We start from the raw sequence: 27,778 nt of genomic DNA, 5'->3' as shown, positions 1-27,778 counted from the left end.
GTGGAAACCTCAGTAAAGGACTGAAGGGGCAGGTGCCAGGGCCCTTGAAAACTGGCCAAATCCTGCTTCAGGCAGCATTTCTGGGAACTTCTGGGAACATTTCAGGTGCTGAGTTTAACCTGAGAGCTTTCCCTTTATAAGTCAGCACTGCACACCTTCATTCAATTTTTTGTTTTCATAGGCGACAGCACATACTGTTCATACTCTGAAGAATGAAAAAAATGGCAACCTTGTAGCCATGTTTTAATAATACATTATGTAACAAAAATGTTTTATTTTCAAAATAAACTAAGTAGTTTACACACTAAGATACACATTATGTTGTAAATGGATCTAGAAGTTTAAAGCTAAAACACCTGTTTCCTCACTATTTCATAACATTTTATACTGCTCAGCTGTTTAAAGTGCATCAAGGGCAAATACAAGCTTCCACACATCTATATACAGACTAAGCCCAGCAGCAGTTTCTCTCTACCCTCCCCCTCCACTTGCAATGCTGGAGAACCAGTACACAAAACCAGGCTTCCGTTTTAACCCAGCTTAGCTTTGGGTGTAGCTATTTCACATCTTCCTCTTCTTTTTCTAAATAACACATACAAAAATTGTCCTTACTCAGGAGAGCCAGAGAGTCCCCACTGGAGTGCCAGCACAGAGAAGTTACCTGGAAGTCACCTGTGGACAAGGATCAAAATTTTTTACTGGCAAATACCCTTTAAGCACAAAATTTTGCTAGGCGATCATTATAATGCCCACCCCTTCAGATAAAAGATAGTTGTAGGCATACGTTAGCTCCAATTTGCAGAATTGCACTGTACACGTAAATATTTAAGGATTACTTTCTAAAATGTATTCAAACACGTTACTGCATGGAGCATTCCTGTTCATGGTCTCAACCACTCCATCTTATTTTCGAGTCTTATTCCCTACCCTGACCTACAACAGTCAACATCCTGTGGCCTCTTAAGCAGGCTCAAAACTCGTTGGGCTGTTTTGAGGTTCTTCAAATACATAGACCTCCTAATATCTCCCCGTTTGGGTGTGGGTGATGCTAATTTGGTCACAGCTTCAGAATTTGAAAGGATGATTAAGAGAATAATAATCCTAAAAGATTTTAGGATTCCTTTGTGTTTTTTTCAGTATCTTAAAAGTGCAGAAAGCACTCTAGAATGTGTGCCGTAGCAGCTGATGTAGGAAGATGACTCAGATCAAATCAGATTGACCATCTAGCCTAGTGTTGTTTACTCTGACTAGCAGTGACTTTCTAGAGTCTCCATCAGACAGTTTCATTCATCACCTGTTACTACTCCTTTTTACTGGAGATGTGAAGGATTGAACCTTGACATGGGCTGTATTCCACTGTTAGTCCTACTCTGAGAAGGTTGACCAATTTTAATGGGCCTACTCAGAGTAGAATACACACACACACACACACACCGTGTGCTTCATGACAGCAATGCAAGTATGATCTATATGGTTTTGGAGATTAGCAGAGAGTTAATCTCCACTTGTGACTGCCTCAGTTTTTTCACAGTCACGTGCAATGCATTTAATCAGCACCGCATATTTAACAACCAAATGAGGGCCAACCAGCACACTGCTTTCAGTTCATTTCTGATGTGGTAACATCAATCCAAGCATTGACCTAGAGTTGTTGAAATGATCACACACCTAGAGAATGTAAGCTGTCTTTTAAAGACATGTTGAAAATGATCAGCCAGTTTAGAAAAAGGCTTCACAGTTTAAGAAAATGTTAACGAAACCTGTTGTTGCTAATTGCCCAGTAGGTAACAGTAACCCATTCAAGGATACCCTTCCCCACTGTAGCAAAATTGCCCCTAGGCCTGACTTGTCTGCAGTATCAGTTTGGAGCTTCCTTACCTTCCACTGGTACCTGTACAGACACGCATCCTGCTGGGGACCAGAGGTACACTCTGCTGTTCCCAGTACAAATGGCAAGCCGGGACTGACGGGGATCCCACTGGAAAAGCTGGACGGGACACAGCTGCTCCAGGATCACGAACAGCTTCATCTTTTGGACATCCCAGATCCAAATAGCGTTAGGAATATTATCTGTTAGACATGAAACAGCAATTAAAGGTACAATACAGGCACACAATGCAATCAGTCCCTGGTTCACAATTGTACTAATAATTGGTCTATGGAACTGAGGCAGACGGACCTCAGCAACCACCCACAGTGAAAACTTACTGCAAAGCCCATCAGGCAGTGAGTTGGATCTTTTGTTAATCTGGATAAAGATATACAACCTGTTCTGGAACCAAGTACTGTGTTAGTCACCAAATACTAGAGAACCAAGCACAGAGTTTAGAATACCTCCTGGAACCAAGGTTATTTCTAGATGGCCAAGTTGCATCTGCAGCCAGGAATGCATTCTACTAGCTTTGGCTAGGTTTACCGGCTGCAACCTAGAGAAAGCTCATTGGGCCTCAGTTAACCATCTGCTTGCTACAGCCATACTAAATTACTTGCAATGCATTTAAAATTGAGCTGTTTTTAAAGACAAGCCAGAAGCTGCAGTTGATTCAGAATGTGGCAGGAGCAAGGTGGTGCAGACACATTACTACTATGCTCAAATTGGTCACGCTGCTGCCAATTAAAAACAAAACTGGGGATGACCAAGTCCCTCAAGTTTGGGACCTGGTTATTGCTTGAACCACCTGTGCCAGGGGTGAGGAAGCTGTAGCCTCCCAAGTGTTCTTAGGAACCATCAGCCCCAGCCAGCATGGCCAGTGTTCAAGAATGAGGGCATCTGTAGTCCAGCAACATCTTGAGGGCCACAAGTTCCCCACCTATGTCTGCATGAACCTATCAAAGTCTCAAGATCCGCATCCAAGGCCTGGCTTCTGGCCCTGCCACTGACTGAGGATCAATCTGCAGGGGGTGGCAGCTCTGTAGTGGCTCTGTGATTATGGAACTCAGTCCTGAAGGAGATTCACCAAGCCTGCTGCCCGCATGCTTTTTGACGGGTGCCTTCAAAAGACCTTTTAACTAACATGTTCCATTTGGAATCCTATTTTAAACAGCTGTTTTCATTCTACTGATCACTATTTGAATTTTTACTATCTGAAATAGTATTTATAGCAGCTTAATACTGTTAAGTGGCTTTATGATTGCTGTTTTGCAAAATGGGGTGGAAGTACCTAAATAAAATTATGCAGCCCCCTGGGCATGAATTAAAAGAACCAATAAGGTGGCAGATTGTGCAACCAAATTGTCTTCAAGTGATTTTTGGGGAAACCAGTCTGCAGGACAAGACCTCACAAAGTTTAGGGTGGAATGTTCTGGGCATGCTCCCAGGGCAAGAGTTTCATAATCACAGTGTTATCAGTGCAAGGGCATGAGAGAGAGAGAAACATGTTTCATTTTTCTCTTAAGATCCATCCTCAAAAGCATATAATAACAATAACAACAACAATAATTTATTATTTATACCCCGCCCATCTGGCTGGATTTCCCCAGCCACTCTGGGCAGCTTTCAACAAAATATTAAAAATATAGTGTCAACATAAATTTATATTCCAAGCTAGTCAAGATGTTTATAAAACAAGATAAGAACACAAAGCTTTACAGAAGTTACTAGCTGATGTCATGATGAAAACATAAACAGCTGACAGGTCCCTGTGCTTAATGTAATAGCATTTTCACGCACTAACCACTGAGCACACCACTCAGTCTGAACTGGAGAAACCTCCACAATGGGTCACTCCTATTAAGGAGACCCTTGCCATGTAAGATGGGGCAGTTACTTTCCAAACTATAACATGGGAAGTGAGTCATATACACAAAGCCATACAATGAGTACATTCTAGAGGCAGGACTTGAACCCGAAGTCACTAGGACACACATTGGTCCTCATTCACCCCTCTTGAGATACTAACCATTTCTGGTCGCCAGGAAGCAGTTATCTGAGCTAAAAGCTAACATTCCAACTCCAATTCTAGGATTTGCTCGGTCTACCGCAGGTTTGACATGATGCAAAGAAACTGGGACCTGGGCAATTTCATCTGGAAGGAGAGGAAAAAATAAAAGTCATAATGACACTTAAACCATAGATTGTTCTATTTTATGGATCCTGGAATAAACTTCCTTTTAATATTATGATGCACACAGAGTACTAGGGCTGCACATCCTCCCACTGCTTCAATTCAGGGCCCAATCAGGCGCCCCAATGGGGGCCTTGCAAAGTGTTTAATTAGCACTTAAAAAACAAATTAAACATGTATCAGTAGAGGGAAAACACCTGCAGGCTGCCTGCCTAGATCTCCTCCTCCCCACTCCCCAACCTTCACTACAAGACTGCTCTGCACCGCCACCCTTGACAGCCCTAGATCACTGTGGGTAGATCCGATCCAACCTGAGGCTACCTCAACCCATTCTGGCGGAATTATGGGTTAACCTGAATTGGCCAGATTCAGTTCGGGATTCCACCAGTACTGGTACACAGCCCTACTGAAGTGAAGGAGCCCAGGCCAGGAAGAACACATACTACCAGCTCCCAAATGGCACTGAAAAGACTCTATAATATATATGTTTTAGTATTTTAAAACTGTAAATCACCTTGAGTGGCTTGACAGAAAGGCAGTGTATAAATCCAATAAATCAACAGATACTGAGTACTTAGTCCAACCTTCTTTTAAGTGCCCAGTCTCACAAAAATGAGATATATCTCACCATACACAACTCCAGTGTCTCACGATGTGGTTCAGCTGCCTCATATAGACACATGCTGAATGGAAGCAGCCAGGACAGGAGATTTGTGGTGCGGTGGGGGTGGGGGGCTAGGAAAACTGAGCAACTACCTATTAGTATCTTTTGGTATCTGTTGACAGGAATTAGAGAATCCAGTCCACAGCAGTTGCTCAACAACTGCCAAGTCAAGCAGGTATGCTGCTAAGACCTTACAGTCAATGGTGTCAAAAGCAGTCAAGATCTCACAAGAACCATATGGTATCACTCTGTATCATGTATTTGAACCTTTTTCTGTGGCAAAACCAAATCCTTTTGGCACCTCCTTTCTCTAACCTGCTTCCACCCCAGCTGGCTGTTATAAGAAATACGGCTTGATATTTGTTTTTTCCCTTCTCCCCTTCCTTTATGTCTTGCCTTTTACACAGTGCATCTAAGGGCACAGTACATCTTGTATTTCACCATGGGGGTCTTTTGAGCAGCAGAAGAGAGTAAAAGTTATTTCAAATACTTTTAAGTAAGTAAACAAACAAGTGATAACGCAGCTTTGTACACACGGTCCCTGCTTTGACTTACATTTGCTCTTCGTGCTAAAGAGAGAGATTGCCATTTTCTTGGTAGGGGGGAAGGCAAGTTTCTCCACTTCAACTGCTGGCGATTTCTCCACCTCCTTATAGACAATCTGAAGAGAAAGGCAAGTCAGCCCTGCACCTCTTTATAGGAAACACGTTGCTAGATCATCCACGCTCGGGCTGGAAAGCATGGCAGTAAGCAAGGTCTGAGTGGTGGGGGTGTCATCAGATGAAAACAGAAACTTAAGAATAAACAGGGTGTGGGGTTTGCGTGAGAAGACTCTTTAATCCTTCTCAACTATTGTTCTAACACAAATCAGAACATAGATATCCAGACTGTGTGATGTAAAGAGAAATAGAAATGGAAGAGAATTTGCAGAAAAGAAGCCGCAACATGGATGTCCATGTTTTAAAAGCCCATTTCATGGGGGAGGAAGAGCAGGAAGAACACATGAACCAAGGCAGTGCCTCACATTTCTCCTAATCTCCAATCACAAAGCAATGCTCCAATCCCCTTGAATCTGCATATGTTTTTGGTTCAAATAAACAAACAAAAAGAAAATAATTATCAAAGCTGTCCATACTAACCAGCACTTGGCTGATTTACATCAAGTGACTAAAAGGCTGAGATGTGAACAAGAAGTCCCGTGTTCAAATCTCACCTCAGCTGAATGCTTACTAAATGACCTTAAACAAGCCACACAGCCTGAACACCCTCATTGCTGGGGACAATGATACTGACAGAGTTTTTGTAAGGACTGCTGAAAACATTTTGAAGAATTCTACAAATACCAAGTATTATCATTATAAGAGGTCTCAATGCCCCCCCCCCCAGTGTGTTTCCTGCAGCATGAGCCGACCACTCTTCTTTTTCTACTTACTATCTTTGGGCTAGCAATGTTTGCAGGATGCTCAAATTCTGTAATTTTCTTCCAAGTCACATGGTTCAGAATGCGCACCTGATTAAGAGAGGAGAAAGCCCAGGGTGAATACAGAGAGAGAGAGAGAGAGAGAGAGAGAGAGAGAGAGAGAGAGAACAAACTGTGGCACAAACTCAACTTTGGCAGGGATTCAGAAGCCTTACCTTTTCATCATAACTGCCGATTGCCAAGAACTGGCTGCTGGGGCTCCAGGCGATAGATTTAATGCCTAGTGACCATTCATAAGCACAGTATGTGGACAGCAAACGCCCGTCGAGGGAGTACAGCAAAACTTTATACTGAAATGAAAGGTTTACATCTTTAAGACTGGCAATGGCTTAAGAGTTTTAGTCTGTCCCATCTGAAGGTCTTGAAGCAAGCAACCTCCGCCCCAGTCCAAAAATGCATATGCACAGCCTGTCAATTATCCATACTCAAGTGCTGAGTGCTAAGCACTAAAAAAAGAGAATCTTCTCTGCATTTTGCAAAATCTCGAAGTGTTTTTGCATTCAGATTCCAGCAACAGATTGCATACGCTCAACAAGTTGATGCAAAGGCCATCTCTTGAGACAGGAAGGGGCAACCTGTGACCCTCCAGATGTTTGGGACTCCAGATCCCATCAGGCAGCATAGCTGATGGTCAGAGGTGGTGGGCATTGCAGTCCAGCAACATCTGGAGGGCCACAGACTACCCATGCCTGTTCTCAAGAGGCCATTACCTAGATAATGCTCTCATTAAAGCCACCTCTCAGCTACATTTCTATGTGGGCTATTGAGTCAATATGGATGCAGCTGCTCTGACACGCTGCAATGGGTTTGGCAAAAGATCCCTCCACTGAGGCACTGGCAGTTTCCCCTCACCTCCAAGCAGCTGTCCCACACCGCCAACACGCAGCCATTCGGCGCCCATTCTGTCCCAGCCAGGTCCTGTGTTTCAGTATCAAAATGCTTCCAAAAAGAAACAAAGGAAATAATTTCAGTGTGAGCTTAAGGTGGGGAAACAGCAGAAGTGAGAGAAGCAGCTGCTTCCTATGCTTCTACAGTTGGTTGATGGGGGCTGGTTGTCTCTGCTGTACTGCTACATCTTGAATCTGCCCATAGGTATGGTCCCCATTATGACAGCTGTTTCCATTTCTACTAATGTTTAAGAAGGCATCTTACATAATTGTTATATGAGGTACTGTAAAAAAAACCCCAATATTATTTTGACTTGGCTATTTGTGATATTTTAGGATGTGGAAAACAGCTTAGAAAATTTCTCTGAAATATGAAGAGGTAAATGACTCTCCTTCATTTGCTGTTTTTAAACAGAGGCTAGATGGCCATCTGTCAGGGATTCTTTAGCTGCGATTCCTGCAATGCAGAAGATTGCACTAAATGACCCTTGCGGTCCCTTCCAACTCTGTAATTATGTGATTCTAAATACATTACCAATTAAATAAATAGTTTATTTTCTTTTATGAATATTGGACCACATTTTGAGAAGAATGATCGTGGGCACCCACAGGGTGTCCTCCTGCCCCATACCTGAACTATAATCCCAATTCCCAGCTTTCATTTTAAAGTGTGTGTGTGTGTGTGTGTGTGTGTGTACATGAGCAACTTGTATCCATTAATGAATACAATCCTAACAGTGGAATTAAATATCTCGCTCTTCCAATTGTTCTATCTGTGCAAGCATACACACCCTTGCTTGCTCTTCTGGGGATATTTTCCTGACACTCCCTGAGCCAATTGTGCATGAGGAAGTGTTTGTACAGGCCTTAGGTTAATGGAACTGGCTAGGTGAATCTAGCTCTGAGGTTCTAGCATTTGTAGAGCCTGAGACATAAAGCAAAAATATTCAAGCACTATTCTTCTCACTTTTTGCAAGAAACTAGCTTGCTCCCCACCCCTACAATTCACTATCTTACTTTGCCTTCTCCCCTGGAATAAGTCCTCTGGATTCCCAGGAGGATTAGCATTAACCACGGTTAAAGACAGCACCAGCTCTAGCCTATCGAAGAGAATTTGCAAATTGAATGAGGTGGAAGGAAAAGGCACAAACTGACGGTCAACTCCTTATTGCTAAAGGATTTGGAACGTTACATCTGCACAGGCTCTATAAGGTTACAAGGCACACGGGAGCCTACAAGGGGAAGGTGAATAATGGGGGGAGGGTTACCCTCAGAAGCTGCCAATCACTGCATACAAAGAGGCTGATGTAGTCTTTGCAGTCCCTCCTCTCTGCCAAGGCCATGTACCGGCCATCCTTTGTGAATGCTATTCCTGCCAAACACACACACAAAAATGGCAGCACTTAGGAGAGAGGGAAATTGAGCAATTAATATTAGCCAAGGAATGGGCCAAACCCAAAGAAAAACAAAACCTGGACAGAAGAGGCTTTTTTTTTGAGGATGGATGAGTATGTCTTAAGGCATATTTGTTGCTGCTTAGTTCCTGTTCTCTTGAGAGGCCTTGCATAACACACATGCTATACTTGCTCTGAAGTGGAGGTCTATTGCTTTCATTTGACTCTTCAAGGCCCTGAAGTACCACCATTGTAAACTCCGCTACTGTCAAGACCAAGTAATGGAAAGCCTGTCTGCGTGTGAAAGGAAAACAGAACCCTGACCCAGGACCCTTGACTCTCAGCTGTCCTCATCTTATTTGGTAAGAAGAAATGCTTTCTGAAAGGCCACACAAAACCACAAATGTTTAATTCAAAATACTGGTATGAACTACGTAAGGGGAGGAGCGCAAGTTAGTATTCTCACCTCTAGTTTAGACAAGAGATATTAGAATACTTCCCTATTTCTTTAGGCACATGATTTGAGTAACATTGATTGGACAAACTGGTGCTTATAAGTACAAAGAATCCGTATCATGTGGAGTGGGGAGAGCCAGTCTAACAGCAGATTCACAAGACTGGTTATGCAATAACTATTATAATCATCAAAAACAACTGTGTACATGTAACCTAAGATCAGGTATCAGGGAGATACTGTTTTTGTAAGATAAAGCTACTTCTCAGTGCGTTCTTTAACGCTTCCACTTTTCTTGAAAATGCCATTCTAAGCATTTTCAGCCTTTCCTATGGTATTCAGATTCATGTGTGTGCAAGAACATGGTAAGTATAGAGAAGAAAGAGAAAAGAGCCATGTTTAATTAAATTGCATGGGCTGTCCAATGGAATATGAACCTAAAATTAGCGCTGTTCAGTTGTGCCAAAGGGTCCAGCTTCCTGTTCTCAAAGTGGCCAACCAAATGCCCCCGGGAAGCCCACAAGCAAGACTCAAGTGCAACAGCAGCTCTCCCCTCCTGTGATTCCCAGCTACCAGTATTCAGAGGCACACTGCCTCCAACAGCGGAGATAGAACATAATCATCAAGGGCTGTAGAAATGAACAGCCGCATTTTCCAAGTCGACACACGTATCCTCCATGTTGGCATTGTTCTTCTACCCAAACACCTTTGTTCTTTTTTATATATGGCAAGGCCTTCCCCACTTGTACCAGGGGAAAAAAACTTTCTCTCTTTAGTGCTATATCCCCTGAACAGAAGCACCAATTCATAGTGACATGTATGTTAGCAGAACTGGTTGTGGTTATTCAGTGGTAACAGAAAGATATACTACACATCCTCAGACATTCTGTCCTCCAGTCAGCCTGCACACGTTGGCTTAGCAATATCAGGCTGCTGTTCACAAGAACCACACCTGACTTCCTTCCTGCTTCAAAACTTTACCCACACAGAAATCAGGAGTGTACTTTTAAGCTCACCCCCCCCATCTCCTACTAAACTGATTTTGTACTCTGGATTTTTATTACACAGATCTCCACCAGTCGGACACGTGCCTGGATCTGACAGAATACAGCTTGGGAACAAGAGGGAATTGCTCACTTGTGAACACCAACATCCACTGGGACAAACATACACTGCAGTTACCCTGCCATATCAGTACCCTTCCTGCTGGTAGATAAATATGAGTTGAAGTGGATATGGGATATCCCCAGATCATGGCAATCTTCGCTATAATAATAATTTTTTTAAAAACCTTTCCTGTTTTAGGTTAGCTCCACTTACCCTGCTGACAGGCCTTGGGATACTTGATATAAGACACAGATTTTGTACACAAGGACCAGACAGTTATCCGCAGCTGTTGGAAACAGAGAAAGAGACAGAGGAAGTATTTGTTTATCTTTGCAGATGAAATGCATGCAGGGGGAGTGTTTTTTATACAGAACCCACTGAGCTTCATCTCCACACTCGACAATGGTGTGGTTTTCATTCTGCAGAAAGAATGGGAAACCAAACTAGGGGACAAAACATGAAGACATATGGCAGGTTTGCTTCAGATACCTTCTTCCCAGCACACAAGCAAAAGCAAACTTACATCCCTCAAGCATCTTAACTGGTGCTTCCCTAAAGTGCTAAAAAGTGGTCTTCAACTGGTACACACCTGTGACCCCAATCTCCAACTCCCAAGCTGCATCATGGGGTGCACTTTTGTGTTTTCGCTTTTGATTTATACTTAGTTCTGGTAATATTGCATGTTGTTAATCCTAAAATGGCAATTCACAGAACAACACATGCAGTGCTAACTTAGCATTACTACTAAAGGAAAACCAGTGCTGTCATGTGGCAGGAGAAAGTGCTTGATCAGAAATACGTATCTTATTTAAAAAAAAACAACTGGTGCCTTTCTCCTGGCACACTGCAGGACTTGTGGAAATGGATGAAATGAGTGCCTTATTAAAATGCGTACTGGTCTAGACACACATGTAGTTAACGCTCCTTAGGCTAAGCTGGAAACCCACATGGCGGCAACAGCTTCATTGTGACCCACTTGGTGTGGCTTCACAACCCACCTGTGGGTCTGAAAGTGTGGAACGCACATACAGCTGGGCTTTAGTTTACTACAGGGTTTCCCAAACTCGGGTCCTCTGCTGTTTTTGGACTACAATTCCCATCATCCCTGACTGCTGGTCTTGCTGGCTAGGGATGATGGGAGTCGTAGTCTAAAATCAGCTGGAGACCCAAGTTTGGGAAATACTGGTTTACTATCTTGTGGCCCTAATATCCCAGCTGTAAATGGCGGGGTGGTGGTGAATAATGATGCTCTAAAGTGTCTGGGTGGACAAGTAGCAGGAGTGGTGAAGGTGGTGCCCCAGTTTCAGTGGTGGTTGGCAGGGTGAGGTACAGTCAGAGTGGAAGGGCTAATTACCATCAAGGGCAAGGGCCTAGGTGTTTGGTCTCTTTTCCTTGTTCCAGCCCTCTCACTAGAAGGAATCAGTAGCATATACATTATTTATTTACTTTATTTTTTTACCATCAAGCGGTGTACAAATTTTATGAGATAAATAAATAAACAAATTATTAGCGTTCAAGGGCACATACAAGCCAGGCAAAAATACTCAACTGAGGCTGTAAGGCAGGGCCAGTGAAGGGTGTGGTGTGGGAAAAGGAGGTGTGGCTCAGAAAGAGGTGTGGCATAGTTAGAGTTCCAAGGGCCAGATAGAGAGGCTTGGAGGGTCATATTTGACCTTTGCGCTTTAGGTTCCTTCTCCCTACTCTAGTCTTTCAATCCACATACTTTCAGTCGAGTTTGAAGTTTCCCTCAGCAATGCAACATTAATCACAAGGTAGCAAGCAATAATTTTCTATGTCCATTAAAAAAAATAAGATTAATTCTGGGTCTGAGCCAGTGAAAGGCTTTTTAGACCATCGTCTCATCAGCTTGTTTGCAGTCATGCCAAAATATAAATTTCAGACTACACTCCTGACACCAGATCTTTCTTTCAAAACAGCAACATAATGCCTATCTCAGCAGAAGAGAGATTGCAGTGCACTGCCCAGTAAAATCTAGGGATGATCAGGGAGCTACAGAGGTGCTTTCAAATTTAGGTTGGAAAGAGGCATCCCCTTTCTCAGCCTTCACCCACTTTGTGCCCTCAAGAATGTTGTTCACCTACAACTCACATCGTCCCCAGTTGTCAATGGGAGTTGTAGTCCAACATATGCAGGGCAGCAGGTTGCTGAAGACTGCCATATCTGCAAACAAGTGCACAATGATAAAGGCACACTCGTAGACAAGTGGTGATAAGGGATGGCCCCCTGCTGCTTATTTGATATCCTTAGGTCCATTTATAAACCATTCAGAAAATTACAGAGCAGTTTCCAAAATATATTCTCCAGATTTTGCAGGACAACAGAACCATAAACATTAACCTTAGCATTCCAGCAAGATAAAGCACACCCATAGACTGTTCTACGAACTAAATGTTCCCCGTACCTAATTAAACAGCAACCTCAAGAAGACCCAGAGGTCTGAGTAAAGATGTACTGACAGAACTGGAGTATGGGCAATGACTAATGGTCTTCCAGAGACATGAAGTTCTACCAACATCCAGTGGTGGCTGATGCCCACTGGAATAATTCGGGGAGGGAGGCGGACAGATCAGCAGAAAATGGAGCCCGAGTCGATGACAGGCAGAGCCAAGTAATTCTGGTTTTGCCCCCATCCTCCTCTCTGTTGAGTTCTGCAAGGAGCAACACTGAGGCTAAGGAGGAGGAAGGTGCTGGCAGTGCCACCCTCTGGACTATAAGTGAAGTGGCAGCTGCATTAGGAAAGGCTGAGATTGGTGGAGCTATGCCACCTTCACCCTAACAGGCCGGGCTCCAGTGCCAACACCGCTTCCCTGAATGTTTACTTTAAAAGAAAAGTATTTAGCCCTTCAGCTTGCAGTGATAAGGAACAACAAGCGGGCAGATCGTCCACAATTCATGAGTCAACCTGCTCCCACTTTCCAGCATTACAGATAATTAATGCCAAAGCACTTAGGCACCCAACACCTACCAACACAAGATTCTAGTCACCCTTCTTTTTATGTACGAGATCAAGAAAGTAAGAAATTTAACAACAGATTGTAATGGAAGGGGGGGTGTCCAAATCCCAGCAAATGCCACTACAGGGGCTTTTAGTCAGCTTTTCCCTAACAGATTTTCCTTCCCGCCCACCCCCATCCCCACCCCCAAATGTGGGGGTTACGGACTTAATTAAAATTTCCAAACTCACATCCTACTGCTAAGGTGCCTGAGGAGCATACAGCTGTTGTTTTGCAGCACAGGGCAGGGAAGGGTGGGAGGCGAAGCAGAAGCAGAAGCAGCATTTTTCAAATAGCCTAAAAACAGCTGAGAAACAAGAGGTATTTAGACAGTAACGCGATAAAACAGTCTGAAGAGCTGGGCTAAGGAGCTGCACCCAAGCTTTGACAACCCCAGGCAGGTGGCAAGACTGGCAATTTTCATTACACAAAACCCACGCTTAACAACCTTGCGTTCTCAAGTGACTGTCAACTTTTGTCCCAGACTTGACTAGGTCACTGGGCCTCCTTACATAGCTGTGTCTGTCAGCACAGGATTTCAGGGGATTACGCAGCACACATTCCTCGACAGAAAGTATTTTTCAACCAATATAGCCATTTACAGTTACTAAGGATTAGAGCGACAGGGCACCCAAGTATTCGCCGAAAGAGGGAAAACTGCCGCTAGCAGCTCCTCCGGTCGTTCAGAGCACAAACATTGCTCCAAATGGTAATGAGTCAAGCAGCGACCCTAAAGCATTTTTAGTGTGCAAACACAAGCATCATACAACTGTAAGTGCACACTCGTCCTGCAAAATAACAGAGGGGTGTGTGTGTGTGTGTGTGTGTGTGTGTGTGTGTGTGTAGCAGGAGAATTACAATGCTGGACTGAAATGGGGTCTGGGCTCAGCATGAAACTTACTAAATGGCCTTGGCCAGTACCACCTTCTCATCCCAACCTACCTCACAAGGTTGATGTGAGGGAAAAATGGGTTAGATAACCCACTGGATACTGGCTTCAGCTTCTTAGAGAAAGGACAGGAAACAAAACATGATAAATAAATAAGAGTGGCTGACTCCTCAGCTCTACATGGTGTCTAGAAGAAGCATGGGAGTAAACATATGTCTTATAACAATAACATGTATATTTTGGTCAGCAAACAGCTTCTCAATAATTTGGTTCTCAGTGGCTGCCCAACCATTGTGCAATACGCTTCCCAAATCTCTTAAAGCTCATGGCAAAATACCAGCCAGATGTTTTCTAAGGACTTTTCTTGTCTGGGCTGGCATTCAACGGCTAGAAGTTAAGTGGGCATGGGAATTTAATGTTTAAATCAAGGGTAGCCCATGCTTTCCCTAGAGATGTTGTTGGACTACAACTCATGGTATGCTTGACCGTTAGCCATGCTGACTGAGGATGATGGGAGATGCAACCCAACAACAGCTGAAGGACTTCAGACAAATTTTTATGCCTCAGCCTTATATAGGAAAAGTTAACCCTTCCCGCCCCCATCAATCCACAACAACTATTTGAATAATACTCACAGCTTTAATAACTATATCACTGTAAGAAATAAGGGGCCTCTCTTTAAAATCAGCACCTCATAGGAATATAAAGTCTCTTCCCTTCCCTTCTTGAAATAGCTAGCATTACCAGAAATCATCCAAGAGTCACATAAAAGGAACTTGTTAACACACTCTTCACTTCTTTACAGTCCTATTAACTTACCAGGAGACAAATCAGAAAATGATCTTTCAGATACAATTTATTGCCGCAGGTTAAGACTTGCCGTTGTGAACCCAGTTATAGAAGCAGGTGACTAAACACCCAAGTGAATACAATTGCATGCAACCGTTTCATAATTAATAGCTTATCTATCTATTGGACTTACAGCCCACCCCATTTAGAGAACTCACATTAGGCAACAGTGTTTGCAAGCTTCTTCTACACTATCCCTGGCCACTGGGTGCCAGTCTGGAAAAGAAAGAAAAAATCTTACAATATTTCCAGAAGTCGAATCTGCAAAGAAACAGAATTCCACTGCCAACAATATCTCCTTGCTGGAGACCCTTACAGACTGATTTGGCACATTTAGGGAGCATTCCCAGCCAGTCTTAAACATCATCCTAGTCAAGCTCAAGCCACTGGGCTCCTTGAATGGCACTTGGAAATCAAAAGGGAACTAATGCCAACATTTGAATCCCAGTGCAAGTTATTCTCAATAATCCTCTCCCATCAGAAGACACTGGATCAGTGTCTTCTGCATCACCTGAAGCCTGTGAATGGTAGTCCTGCAAAATGTTTAATACAGCGGGCTAGCCTCAAATCGATGAAGGTACAACATGACGGTCACTAGGTGTACACCACTATGCAAAAGCAAGTCTTTTATCCATGAAGCTGGTAGAAACCACTTCTGGCAAAACTGGGAAGAGAAGGACTGTAGCTCAGTGGTTAAAAGCACCTAATCTACATGCAACAGGTACCAGGTTCAAGCCCCGGCATCTCCAAGTAGGACTTGGGAAAACTTCTGCATGAAAATCCGGCACACCACTGCCAGTCAGTGCAGACAATACTGAGTTAGATGAACCAGGGGTCTGACTCAGTACAAGGCAGCTTCCCATGTTCCATCACCAACACCTGGAACCCAGGAACCTCCCAAGGCTACAAAACTGAGTGAACAGAAGGGACAAACCCAGCAGCAATAGGAATTCCAGTCCCCTCCCAGTTGCAATACCTGCCAGTCATTACCGTGGCCACCAACTCTGACAGCTTTAAAATAGGACTAGACAAATATATGCAGGAGGTGGCTATCAATGGCTACTGGGTCATGATCCTCCCTCAACTGTCATCAGGCTGCAGGGGAGAAAGAGAGAGAGAGAGAGATGGGACCACAGAGCCTCTCCATTGTCAGGATGCATTAAATAAGTAAAATACATGGAAACATGATCAGAGCCAACTATGTTTATACTCCGAAACTATGTCCATTAACTTCAATGGGTTGACTCTGAGCAGAACTAGTGTCGGACATAACCCGGCCTTCTGAATGTGAGCAGCGGCGGCTGAGGAATAACTTGCAAAACCTTCTAAGCGATCCCTGAAATGGGCAATGTGCACAATGCAAGGATATTATGTATCCTTAAAGTGCTCATCTCAAAACACTAGTCCACAGTCTGCTCCGGCAGACGATGGATTTAGAGGACCTGAGAGAGTAAACAGTGCAGACACCAACATATCCCAGCCAGCTGTCTGCCACAAGTTAATTTAGCAACCTGTTTACAGCTGGGGAGAAAGTCTATCCCAAACACACATGCCAACTTGGCAAGGGCTTAATGAAAATCCTGCAGGGTCAAATGGAGTTCTGATGGCGGGTAATAAATAACTTGTCAGCCCGCCCCCACGTACATGTGCCATTTGGAAGCTGTGAGAGGTATGCAGAGGGAGCCCACCATCTTCGATTCCTCGGGATGCTGTTAGCCAGGCATCTGACTAACAAAATGAAGCTGGATAACTGGAATAGTTTTCACCCTATTAAAACTATCCAATACAGTGAAGTCTCCTGCCTGCTTTTTTGCCGCATGGCCCCGGAAGAGCCATGGATCGAACGGATGAACGGGCAAAGATGCAGGGAGAGGATAAGCCCGCACCATGAGGATAATATTCACCTGTACTATGGGAGATTACTAGTAGCCTCGCCACAAAAAAACCTAGAAGGTATTATTGCTGAGAAATGTGAGTGAAGCACTGTAAGCACGTGGGGAGCACTGGCAGCAGGAGCAACCAAAATGAGCAAGGGGATGCAGCGGCTTCCCTTTGAGGAAAGGATGTAACATTCGGGGGGACTTGGTTTGCAAAAAGGAAAATTAAAAGGTGGCAAGACGGAAGTTTATAAAATTATGCATGGCCTGGGAAAAGTGGAAAGAGAAACGTTTTTCTCACTTACATCACACTAGAACTCATGGATAACTGATGTTGCTAAAAGATTCAGGACAGATAAAATAAAACACTTCTTCATGCAGTTAAACTATGGAATTCACCCCCCACAGGAGACAGGGAGGGCCACCAACTTGGATGGCTTTAAAGGAAAATTAAACCAATTCATGGAGGCTTTGCTCTGATTCCATGATCGGAGGCAATACTGCTTCTGAAGCAGTAAGCCCCCAACTTACACACAACTTGTGCACACTGAGCTTTATACGTGTGGCAAAGGGGGTGGAAAGGGGGCTGGGTTCTGGGGGAAAATGATTTGGGCAATCCAATCCCCCATTGAACCCAGTGGGTTTTGACTATACATGATTTTGGCTTTAGACTTGATCCCCAGAACGTAACTCCCACGCAAGTTGTGAGCTTACTGTACCAGTTGCTGGAAACCACAGGACGCAACAGTGCTCTTGCACTCAAGTCCCGCTTGCAATTTCCCACAGGTATCTGGTTGAGCTGTGAGAACAGGATGATGGATAAGATGGGCTATTGATCTGATCCAGCAGGCCCTTCTTATGCTCTTATGAGGGCTACTGCCCTCATATCCTGCTTGTGGGATTGTCATGCACATAGGACTGACCATGGTGGGGACTGGGATGCTGGGATAGATGGGTCTTTGATCTGATCCAGCAGAGCTCTTATGTTCTAGGGAGAGTGGCTCTATGCATGCCATCATCAATGATTCTATTATTCTTTTATTTACTGAACCAGCAACAGTTATTTCCACACCTGGGCAGTTATTACAGTTGAGGAAAAGCATCTGACGGGCTCTAATGCAATACGGGAGGAAAATATCCTTCACAAACTAGCCCTTCAATTCGCTCAGTAAGAAAAACAGAAAGGTGTTCTCTCGCTCTTCCTTTGATTTTGGAACATTTCCACATTTGGGGAATCAGGGACAGTCCAGAGCAGAGACTCCACAACAGGCCTTCACTTCACACATCCGTCTAACTGACTGCATATTTGAAGACGGAAATAAGCTTTACCTGAGATTAGGTAAGGAAGTGACCCTGTATTTTCTGACATGTGTTAAGGGGGGGGGCGAGGTTCACCATGTGCATGGTGACCTGCACAAAGCCATCTCAAGCTACTGTGCCATATTAAAAATATCAGAGGGAGAATAATTCCAATTCTAATTTGTATATTGCTTTGAAGTGTCCATCTGCATCAGTCACCTCAATAGTCCTTACCTGTGAGGTAGCTTAGTAACATGCACATAAACGCAAAAAAAAGTAAAAAAAATGTGGCTGAGATAGTGGTTTAATTAAACTTGTGGTGGTGAACAAGGAAACAAAGACTTCATGGCTCACTAATCCTGTTCTTGGCTACTAAACAATGCATCAGTCCTCAGGAGAGCTGGAGATGTTTATGATTCCTTATATACCCAAGATTATGTGACTAAAATCTGAGACTTGTTACCTTTCTTTGTTATATTCTCCTGCAAAGAATATTAAAGGAGCCTTTCCTTAATCATGCAGCCTCACTTTTTTTAAGAAAAGGTCCCACAAGTACAACTTAGCAGCACACTGCAGCTTTAAGAGCTTCAGGCTATTTTAGGGGCTAGGATGTAGACAGTAACATTTGATATCTTACAAGAGCAGCCCCAATTTCACACTTACGTGGAACTCTGTAGTATTGAGAATGTGACGGCCATCCGGACTCCAGCAAGAAGCCACGAGTCCCGCTGAGCCTTCATCGATCTTGCAGTGCCAATCAGGCTGCTCCAAGGACCAGACCTAAGGCAAGGGAGGAAGAACAGTCAAGTCAGCGCTGACTTGAGCAAGGCACCCAAAGCCCTACCAGCTTCCTCTCAAGGATCACTCTTCAACAGAAAAAGACAAGCCCACCAGCAAAAGACCATGAAAGACTGGCGCTGGATCCCACTACAGAGGTAATCCTTTTCTTCTTCTTCTTCTTTACATCCAGTTAGAGCCACAAAACTATTCCAAAAGAGTGTCAAGAGGTTTGTTGTGGTACAGAATTGTATAGGCCTCCAGTAAAGATGGTGGCTGTCTTTAAGAGATCTAGACCACAATACAGTGGACACTCGGGTTGCGAATGTGATCCGTGCAGGAGGCACATTCGCAACCCACAGCGTTTGCAACCTGCAGTGCCGCATCTGCGCACGCATGGGTTGCAATTCGGCGCTTCTGCGCATGTGCAAAGCGTGATTTAGTGCTTTTGCGCATGCGCGAGTGCCAAAACCCGGAAGTAACCTATTCCGGTACTTCCGGGTTCGGCGCAATGCGCAACCCAAGAATGAGCAACCTGAAGCATCTGTAACCCGAGGTATGACTGTATATTTGTTTGACTTTAAAGATGTCACAGAGCTCTGATGATATTATTAAAGACCCACCACACATTAAAATTTCAAAGAATTGAAAGGGTTTGCTTAAATTATTTTTTGTTTATTGAATTTACATACTGTCCTATTTATATGGTGCTTTTCAGATGCAAAGAACAGGCTCACACTTACCAAGTTGCCTGTGGAAAGCATGAATCACCTCCAGGCGATCAGGGAGGGAAATTTTATAAGAGGTCTTTCATTAAGCATGATGTTGTTTCACTAAGTACATGTGAGCCATTAAAATAAAATGTATGGGCTAGGAAGTTTTGTGAAATTACTTTCAAGTCTGCTTTGCTAAGCATCACTTTGATGGTCCACCACTGCTATTCCCAGATTGTAAATGATGATACCAAGCAAGGATAGAAATCAGCTGGGTCCTTAACCCAGCTGCCCAGCTCAGTCATTGTCCACAGGACTGACAGCAGCTCTGCTTCTTTCAGAAACTAGCAAAACCCTAAAGCTACTTTTTTGCATCAGGGGACGTAGTTCTGCAGTTTGTTTGTTCCTGGAAAAGACATGCTCTTTTCAACCTAGCTCAGTACTGTCTATAGTGACTGGGAGCAGCAATACAGGATTTCAGGGAGAAGTCTCTCTCAGCCTTACCAGGAGATGTCAGTGGTTGGACTTGGGATCTTCTGCATGCAAAACAGAGATGCTCTGCCACTGAGATATGGTCCTTCCCCTAAACATTAAAAATTCTAGTCCTCATGTTCCTGAATAAAGACCTGATATTAATAGGAAGCTGCTTTAAACAGGGTCAGGCCAATGGTTCATCCACACTAGCTGGTAGAGGCTTTCCATGGTTTCAAGAAGACTCTACCATCCCTATCTAAAGATGCCAGTTTGAACTTGGGGGCATTCTGTATGTAAAGTGCATTTGTTTCCTCAGCACCTGTATTAAATACTTGCTACTTAACACCATCAGTTTAGAAACTGGCAAGTTCCAGAAAAGAAAGCATATTCCATGGGTGCCCACCTGCACAATTCCACGCTTGTACATTGCACATAATATAAAAAGAGAATCTGAAGACCACTCAATGTGCTGGATTTGGTCTAGGCAGGTGAAGAGCTGCAGAATTTGGAGAGTGTTTACATCACGAACCACCAAACGATACTGGACACCTGAGGCCTGAATAGAACAAAAAATGAATAGCTTAGCTGGGGCACTTTAGCTCAGTGACAGGGGGCAAAATTATTTCAGATGTGATTCCTAAATCCTCTAGTATCAGAGACAGGAGAAACCATCACAAAACCTGTAGAAGATGAAAGCTCTTCAAAATATAGACTGATGACATACCACAGGCCTGTCATGCAGTAAAAATAACTGATTTGTCAATTGCCAATTAATATATTAAATGTACCTGTTTTACAAATTTCAAAATAGGTGCTTATTTGATATAAAATGAGGTGTAAGAAAAAATGTATTAGGTTTTAATAGGAGCTGCCACTCCTACCACAGGGACTGCAAAAGAAAGGCAATCTTTCATACTTTCTTTTGCATTCCCTACTTTGTAACACAGCAAAACTACACATACACAAAGATTTTTAGACCCACTGACAGATTTTCTGATGAGCTTCAGTAACTACAAGCTCTGAAATTTAGAGTCTGCTCCCAAACCTTTGTAGGGTTTTGTAGGGTGAATCTCACATTTTGTAGGGCCCCTCAAACCAGGGGGCATAGGTATCCCCCAGAAAGCCTACTTGGTCTGGTTCGTAGTTAATTAAGCTCTCCTGATGGCTTTAGTGGAAGTCTCTACCCCCATACACATAGCTTGGTTCACACATAACTTCAGCCAACAGCACAGAAACTGTCCTTAGGCCTATGCAGGACAACCAATGCAATAAATGTGGCGGCTTCTCCAACTGTAACTGATCACGCAAGCTTCAGTTGCTGAAGCTCCCTTTTCTATGTAACTATTACAGGTGCAGAAGCCCCCTCCTTTTCTATATCTGAACACCTTCAGTTTATGAACTCCTCCTCCTCTTGAACTTCCTCATCCTTGACAAACCATTGTTTGTCATTTCAGCTGAACAAGGCAAACTATGGTTTGCTACAAAAGAAGAAGTGCAGGTGGGGGAGAGAGGAACCCAAAATTGTTCATTTAAACCAAACTGGGGACATTGGAATAGATCAGTGGGGTTGACACTCCAAGAAGCAATGCACAGGACTGCAGCTCTAAACAGCTACACCAGTTCTGCATACTAATGTCGCAGTAAACGTGCACTTCTGCAGATAGGCTACAAGGAACATATTTCACATCATCATAATCCAGGTTGTTAGAATTACTAACCAAACATAGTAATAAAAGCTTATAAATTAAAAGACAAAACACATTAAGTAGGAAAGAGTGGCACTGATTAAAATGATTATTTAAAATCACAGCCAATTTATACTTTGGTATTACTATGCACATCTTCTGGGAAGAGATTTCCTGGTGTCATTTAAAAACAGTTAAGAATTTAATGGGCAAATGTCATACAAGGTTGCTAACTAGGTAGAAAGGCTCATTTTATGGATGCTGCTCTCCTAAGCAGAAATCAGATACTGTTTGGCTAAGGCTGTCCCAACATAAAACTGAGTTAGAACAAGGAAATCATGTGTATTATCATCAAATATCAAAGCCACTCCTGGTCCCCACATCTCCCATCCTTCCCTGAATCCACATTCAACCCCCCTGTCCACCCACTCTTAGTCCTTGCCCCCCACAACCCATTATCTGTAAAATAGATACACACAGCACACCACAAGGCTAAGCTCACCAAGCATTTTCCATCCGGAGAGAACCTGCACAACTGACTGGAGAGTTTAAATACCTCGGAGAAATTCATGTTGACCAAATAACAAGGGAGAAGGGGAGCCTAGCAAATGAGAAGGACCAAATCTAGTCTCCCAAGGGCAGAAGTCCTGTTCCTCTACCTTGTTGTAGAGGCTAAGGAACAGGGAGTTTTCACATTACAGTTTTGCTCCAAGCAGAGAGCAACGTTCAGTGTAAGGTCTGTCCTAGGAAGTGGAGTGGAGGAGATGTCCAGTGGATACTGGGAAAGATGCCATTTCCCATAAAGAAATGTGTGTGTGAGTGAAGGGGTGATATGAACTAGCCCAGCCTTGGGAAATATATAATATAGAGGTATCCAGAATAGTAGAGACTTGCCCACAGGATGCTGTATTTTGAGAAGTCTCAGAAAGTAGGGGAGGGGGACACATACAGAGGGAAAGAAATTTTCAAAATAAAAACACAGCCTCAAAGGAGAAGGTGCTGCCCATCAATGTCTAGGAGATGGAGGGGGTGAGAATTTGAGTAAGAGGAGGGAGGACCCCAAGGAAGGAGTGGATTACTCCCCCGCCAAAAAACAAAAACACAACCTGGCAGATATATATCATTATCCCCAATAAAAGAAAACAGGGGAGAGGTCCTCCTCAAAGCTGTTGAATGCAATTCTTAAGGTCTCAAGGGATGCCAAAGAACTGTCCCCTGAAGTAAAGGAAGGAGGTACAAACGACCCTTAACCCACGCAAAAAAGGAATATAGAAAAACGGGGTAGGGCGGTAATACACCCCAAAAGAAGATGCCGCCCCTTAAAATTTTCAAGGGAATAATTTGCCCCCCTGAAAGAAAAGAGGGGAGGAAGAGAGAAAGGGACCCCCAGCCTCAAAACACAAGTGGGGGGTGTGACCCACACACTTAGGAAATTATCCACAATTTTAAAAAGGGGAGGGGGAGGGAGATTTGGTCTTTGAAGTGAGGAAGAAACTGGGACCCCCCCCCAAAAAAAGAGAGAATAATAAAGGGAGAGAGGTGACCCACCCACCCAGCCACCCTTCTGAGCAAAGGGAGCTGATTTGTAGGGCGCCCCCGCTGCCCCCTCACTGACAGAGCGGGTAAGACCACCACCCAAAAAACCGAGCCCCCTCCCTCTCTCTCTCGGTGAGGTGGGCGGTGGAATGGGGTGGGGGAGGGGAAGGCGCAGCTGCCGAGGCGAAGAGGCGGCCTCGCGCCCGCTTCAAAGCCGCCCGCCAATCAACCGGCTCTTCCCGGGCCGGAAACAGTTATCCGCTCCCTTCCGGAAAAGGTATGGGGTGGGGAGGAGGCCGCGAGGCACGCTGGGAGGTGTAGTTCTGCAGGGTGCTCGGACTCTCGAGCTAAAGGTTGCAAGCTAGAAAGGTTGGCCAAGGAGTTGTTAGCTGGCCGGCTTGCAGAGAAGGGGACGCTGCTTTTATTGTTGATGATAATGAAGAATCTACTAGGCCAGTAGGGGAGATAGATAGATAGATAGATAGATGATAGATAGTGAAATATACTCAGAGTCGCAAAGTGATTTCATGCTCTTTATTCAGCTCATAGTGGTGAGGAGGAATGCATGAAAGTCCCCTCAAAGTATCTGCTTTATATACATTATTTACACAATGGGCTGCACATGATTGGCTAATTCCGGAATTCTACTGTAAGCCAATCAGGTTGTGGATTCACTTCTATCTGGAGCATGATTGGGTAGTTCCTGCCAACCAATCATACTGCTGCATTGTTCTAGGACCAATCAGACTGCTGCATTCTGAATCCTATTGTTCTAGGACCAATCAGACTGCTGCCTTTTGGATCCTATTGTTCTGGGACCAATCAGACTGCTGCAGTTTGGATCCTATTCAACTCAGTACATAACAGATATAGATAGATAGATAGATAGATAGATAGATAGTCATCTGAGTCGTGTTCGACTCTCTTGTGACCCCATGAACCAGAGCATGCCTTGGAAACTCTCACTTTCTTCTCAAAGCTTCTCCTTTGTTATGTCCATGGAGTTTTCTTGGCAAAATACTGGAGTGGTTTGCCAGTTCCTTCTCCAAGATAGATAGATAGATCATTTTTATTTTATTTGCTTAAAGATAGATAGATAGATAGATAGATAGATGATAGATAGATAGATAGATATAAGTGTGTGTGTGTGTGTGTGTCTGTGTGTGTGTGTGTGTGTGAATATATATACACACTATAATACTATATCTAGCTATATTATATAGATATATAGATATCTGTGTTCAATCAAATAAAACAAAAGTCATGTAGAAAGCAGTATACTGGGGGTCAGCAAACTTTTTCAGCAGGGGGCCACAGTCCCTCAGTCCCTCAGACCTTGTGGTGGGCCAGACTATATTTGGGGGGGGGGGATGAACAAATTCCTATGCCCCACAAATAACCCAGAGATGCATTTTAAATAAAATGACACATTCTATTCGTGTAAAAACACGCTGATTCCCAGACCATCCTTGGGTCATATTTAGAAGGCGAGTGGGCCGGATCCGTTCCCGGGCCTTAGTTTGCCTACCCATGGGTTAGAGAATCAGATCCGGGAGAGAGACCAGGGTTCAAATCACCCCACCCAGGCATGAAGCTCGCAGGGTGGGATGGGCAGTCTCAGCTTCTTAGCCTAGCCCATTTTGCAGAGTTTTGTGATTAAACCACAAAGGATTTTGGATACAATTTCAATACAATGGTGAAAGACTCTCTTTCGGTTCCAGCATCGGGGCCAACACGCTCAGGAAAGTTACCAGCTCGCTCAGCTTTGCGCAACTCATACTCTGCACTCATCTGTCTTTCTCATTTGGGGAGGAAAGAGCAACTAAGAGAAGGTAGTCCATGGCCTACGATGATGGTAAGAGTTGGAAGGGACCTCAAGGGTCATCTAATCCTCTGCAGTGCAGGAATTGCACCTAAAGAATCTCAGACAGGTGGCTACCCAAGAAGGATCATGGGTTTGAGCCCCACGTTGGGCAAAAGATTCCTAAATTGCAGGGATGACCCAGGTGGTCCCTTCCAACTCTACAATGCTGTGATTCTATGATTCTGACCTCTGTTTAAAAACCTCAAATGAAGGAGAGTGCCCCAGCTTCCGAGGAAGTCCTTTCCACTGTCAAACAGCTCTTAACATCAGGACATTCTTCCTAATGTTTAGTCGGGATCTCCTTCCTTCTTGTCCTTTGAATCCATTGGTTTGGGCCCCACCCTCTATAGCAGTAGCAAACAAGCTTGCTCCATCTTCCATGTGGCAGCCCTTCAGATATTTGGGGGACAAATGCTGTATCCCACCTTGAGCTATATGGAGAAAAAGGTAGGATAGAAATGCAATAAATAAATAAAATAAATAATATGACGTTTCAGCCATAAACAGATTGTTGTTGTTTAGTCGTTTAGTCGTGTCCGACTCTTCATGACCCCATGGACCAGAGCACGCCAGGCACTCCTGTCTTCCACTGCCTCCCACAGTTTGGTCAAACTCATTCTGGTAGCTTCGAGAACACTATCCAGCCATCTCGTCCTCTGTCGTCCCCTTCTCCTTGTGCCCTCCATCTTTCCCAACATCAGAGGTTTTTTCCAGGGAGTCTTTTCTTCTCATGATGTGGCCAAAGTATTGGAGCCTCAGCTTCACGATCTGTCCTTCCAGTGAGCACTCAGGGCTGATTTCCTTAAGAATGGATAGGTTTGATCTTCTTGCAGTCCATGGGACTTTCAAGAGTCTCCTCCAGCACCAGAATTCAAAAGCATCAATTCTTCGGCGATCAGCCTTCTTTATGGTCCAGCTCTCACTTCCATACATGCAAAACGTTCCAGATTCAATCCCAGACAACTCCAGAAAGGGCTGGAGGACTCTTTCCTGAAAACCCAGAAAGCTGCTTCCAGTCAGTGTAGAAAATATAGAGCTAGTTGGACCACTGCTCTGATTCAGGAGCTTCCTCTGTTCCTGTTTAAACTGCATTTCATCAAGAACCACAGCATCACCTTTGCAGGTAGAAGCTCCCGATGTCTCTGAACAGGGCTGGGAATGTCTCCTGTCTAAAACCCTGGAAAGCTGCTGCCAGTCAGTGTAGATGGACCAAAATTCTGACTCAATATCAAGCAGTTTTCTGGGTTCCTAATAAGTTTTCGGGGAGAGCCATAGCTCAGTGGTAAAGCATCTACTTTGCATGAAACAGATCACAGGTTCGATCCCTGGTATATCCAGACAGGGCTGGGAATGTCTCTGGTCTGAAACCTGCCAGTCAGTGTAGTACACAATACTGAGCTTGATGGACCCAACCCTCTAGTTCTATGTGGTACGTTGCATGCAGAAGAAGGTCTCAGATTCAGTCTCCAGGCAGGGATTGTAATGCCCCCTCCCCGTTAAACCGCTGCCAGTTATTTTCCTAATGGAGAAACGCTGCCCTGCTTTCCCGCTCAGCAAGCAGAAAAAAACACAAGCAATTCCCGGGAAAGAGCGCGCCACCTTCTTAACGATCATCTGGGCAAACAGAGCTGCTCCGCCCCCAGCTATTTCTTTCTCTCTCTCTCTTTCTCTCACACACCAGTCCATTCGTCGCCCTTTAATTCCCAAATACAATTTAAAACCCAGACAAAAATTTCCTTCTCCCTTCCTCCCACCCTCTCCTCTCTCCTCTCTCCGTCCGATTTGCTCCCATCATGCATCCACAATCTGGATCTGATTCTTAGGGTAAACTCGCTTTTCAGTCCTGTGTATGTTTTCTTGGAAGTCCTACATTCAGGGAGGTTTACTCCCAGGGAAGTGGGCGCGTAGGATTGCAACCAGACTGAGGCTGAGCCAGTTTTGCATGCATGCATGCATAAATAAATAAATAAAGCGTTCGCAAAAATGAGAGAGGCTTCTCTCTCTCTTTTTAATCGAAAGAGGTAGGCTATAAATATTTATTAGAGAAAAGAAAGGAAGTCGATGGGGTTTATACCTTCCTTCTTCCCATTACTCGGAAGTAAATCCCGCCGAAATCAATGACACTTCCTCCCAGGTAATGCGTGCAAAGCCGACAAGGGCGTAGCCAATATTTTTTTTGTTAGGGGGTGCAGGCCTTTTGGTTTTTGGGGGTGCGGTGGAGAACCTCAGTTAGCAATGAATTTTTATTTATTTATATTGATGGGGGCATCTGCCCCCCCACGCCCATGATAGCCGGTGCTCTGCTGTGCTGCAGGTATGTGAACTCACATCTTCCTGACGCCACGTGTGTGTGTATTTCTTCCTTTGGGGTTGCCTATGAATTGGTGTCCAAACTTTTTTCAAAGAGGGCCAGATTTGATGAAGTGAAGGGCCCTGAGGGCCGACCAACGCGCCGATCAAAGTTGCTTTTTTTAGGGTTGGAGTTGTTGAGAGTTTTTTTTAGGATTTTACCCCAGGAAATAAACTGCCACAGGGGCCGGATTAAACCGACCGGCGGGCCGGATTAGGCCCCCGAAACGGATTTTGGACATGCCTGGCCTATTGAGTTCTAGTCTATGACGAGCTTCAGTCCATTAATTTCAATGGTTCTACTCTGAGTAGGACCGGACCAGGGCATTATACAAGGCACATCATGACATCCTCAAGTGATAAAAGTCCCAGAGTTCATGTTACATACATTAAAGCCTCTAA

The 27,778-nt window shown here is 44.2% G+C and overlaps 1 protein-coding gene across 2 annotated transcripts; it reads right to left on the bottom strand.

Annotated features, from left to right (window-relative positions):
- Nucleotides 1-241: 241 nt before the first annotated feature.
- WRAP73 (WD repeat containing, antisense to TP73) lies at nt 242-23,274 on the bottom strand. Of its 2 annotated transcripts, XM_053400629.1 has the most exons (12): nt 22,130-23,273; nt 20,346-20,498; nt 18,642-18,758; nt 10,264-10,336; nt 8,364-8,467; nt 7,061-7,147; nt 6,364-6,498; nt 6,161-6,238; nt 5,284-5,389; nt 3,900-4,025; nt 1,879-2,070; nt 242-672 (listed from the first exon to the last, which is right to left on the bottom strand). In XM_053400629.1, the coding sequence occupies exons 1-12, from the start codon at nt 22,196-22,198 to the stop codon at nt 557-559; spliced, it is 1,356 nt and encodes a 451-aa protein (XP_053256604.1). In that variant the 5' UTR covers nt 22,199-23,273; the 3' UTR covers nt 242-556. The 2 variants fall into 2 exon arrangements, with proteins under 2 accessions (XP_053256604.1, XP_053256605.1); XM_053400630.1 differs by lacking the exon at nt 7,061-7,147 and having other exon boundaries at nt 22,130-23,274.
- Between the last annotated feature and the right edge of the window lie 4,504 nt (nt 23,275-27,778).

The sequence above is a fragment of the Podarcis raffonei genome, chromosome 8 (assembly GCF_027172205.1).
Source record: "Podarcis raffonei isolate rPodRaf1 chromosome 8, rPodRaf1.pri, whole genome shotgun sequence".
Classification (NCBI taxonomy): domain Eukaryota; kingdom Metazoa; phylum Chordata; class Lepidosauria; order Squamata; family Lacertidae; genus Podarcis; species Podarcis raffonei.
This window is presented reverse-complemented; position numbering and strand designations above follow the sequence as displayed.

Coding starts and splice junctions, on each gene's coding strand:
- WRAP73 (XM_053400629.1), bottom strand. CDS start 22,198: ATGAATTTCTCCGAGGTATTTAAACTCTCCAGTCAGTTGTGCAGGTTC. Junction 8,468..10,263: donor TCCCAAGGCCTGTCAGCAGG/GTAAGTGGAGCT, acceptor TGTGTTTGGCAG/GAATAGCATTCACAAAGGAT. Junction 2,071..3,899: donor CTTCCTGGCGACCAGAAATG/GTTAGTATCTCA, acceptor CATGTCTAACAG/ATAATATTCCTAACGCTATT.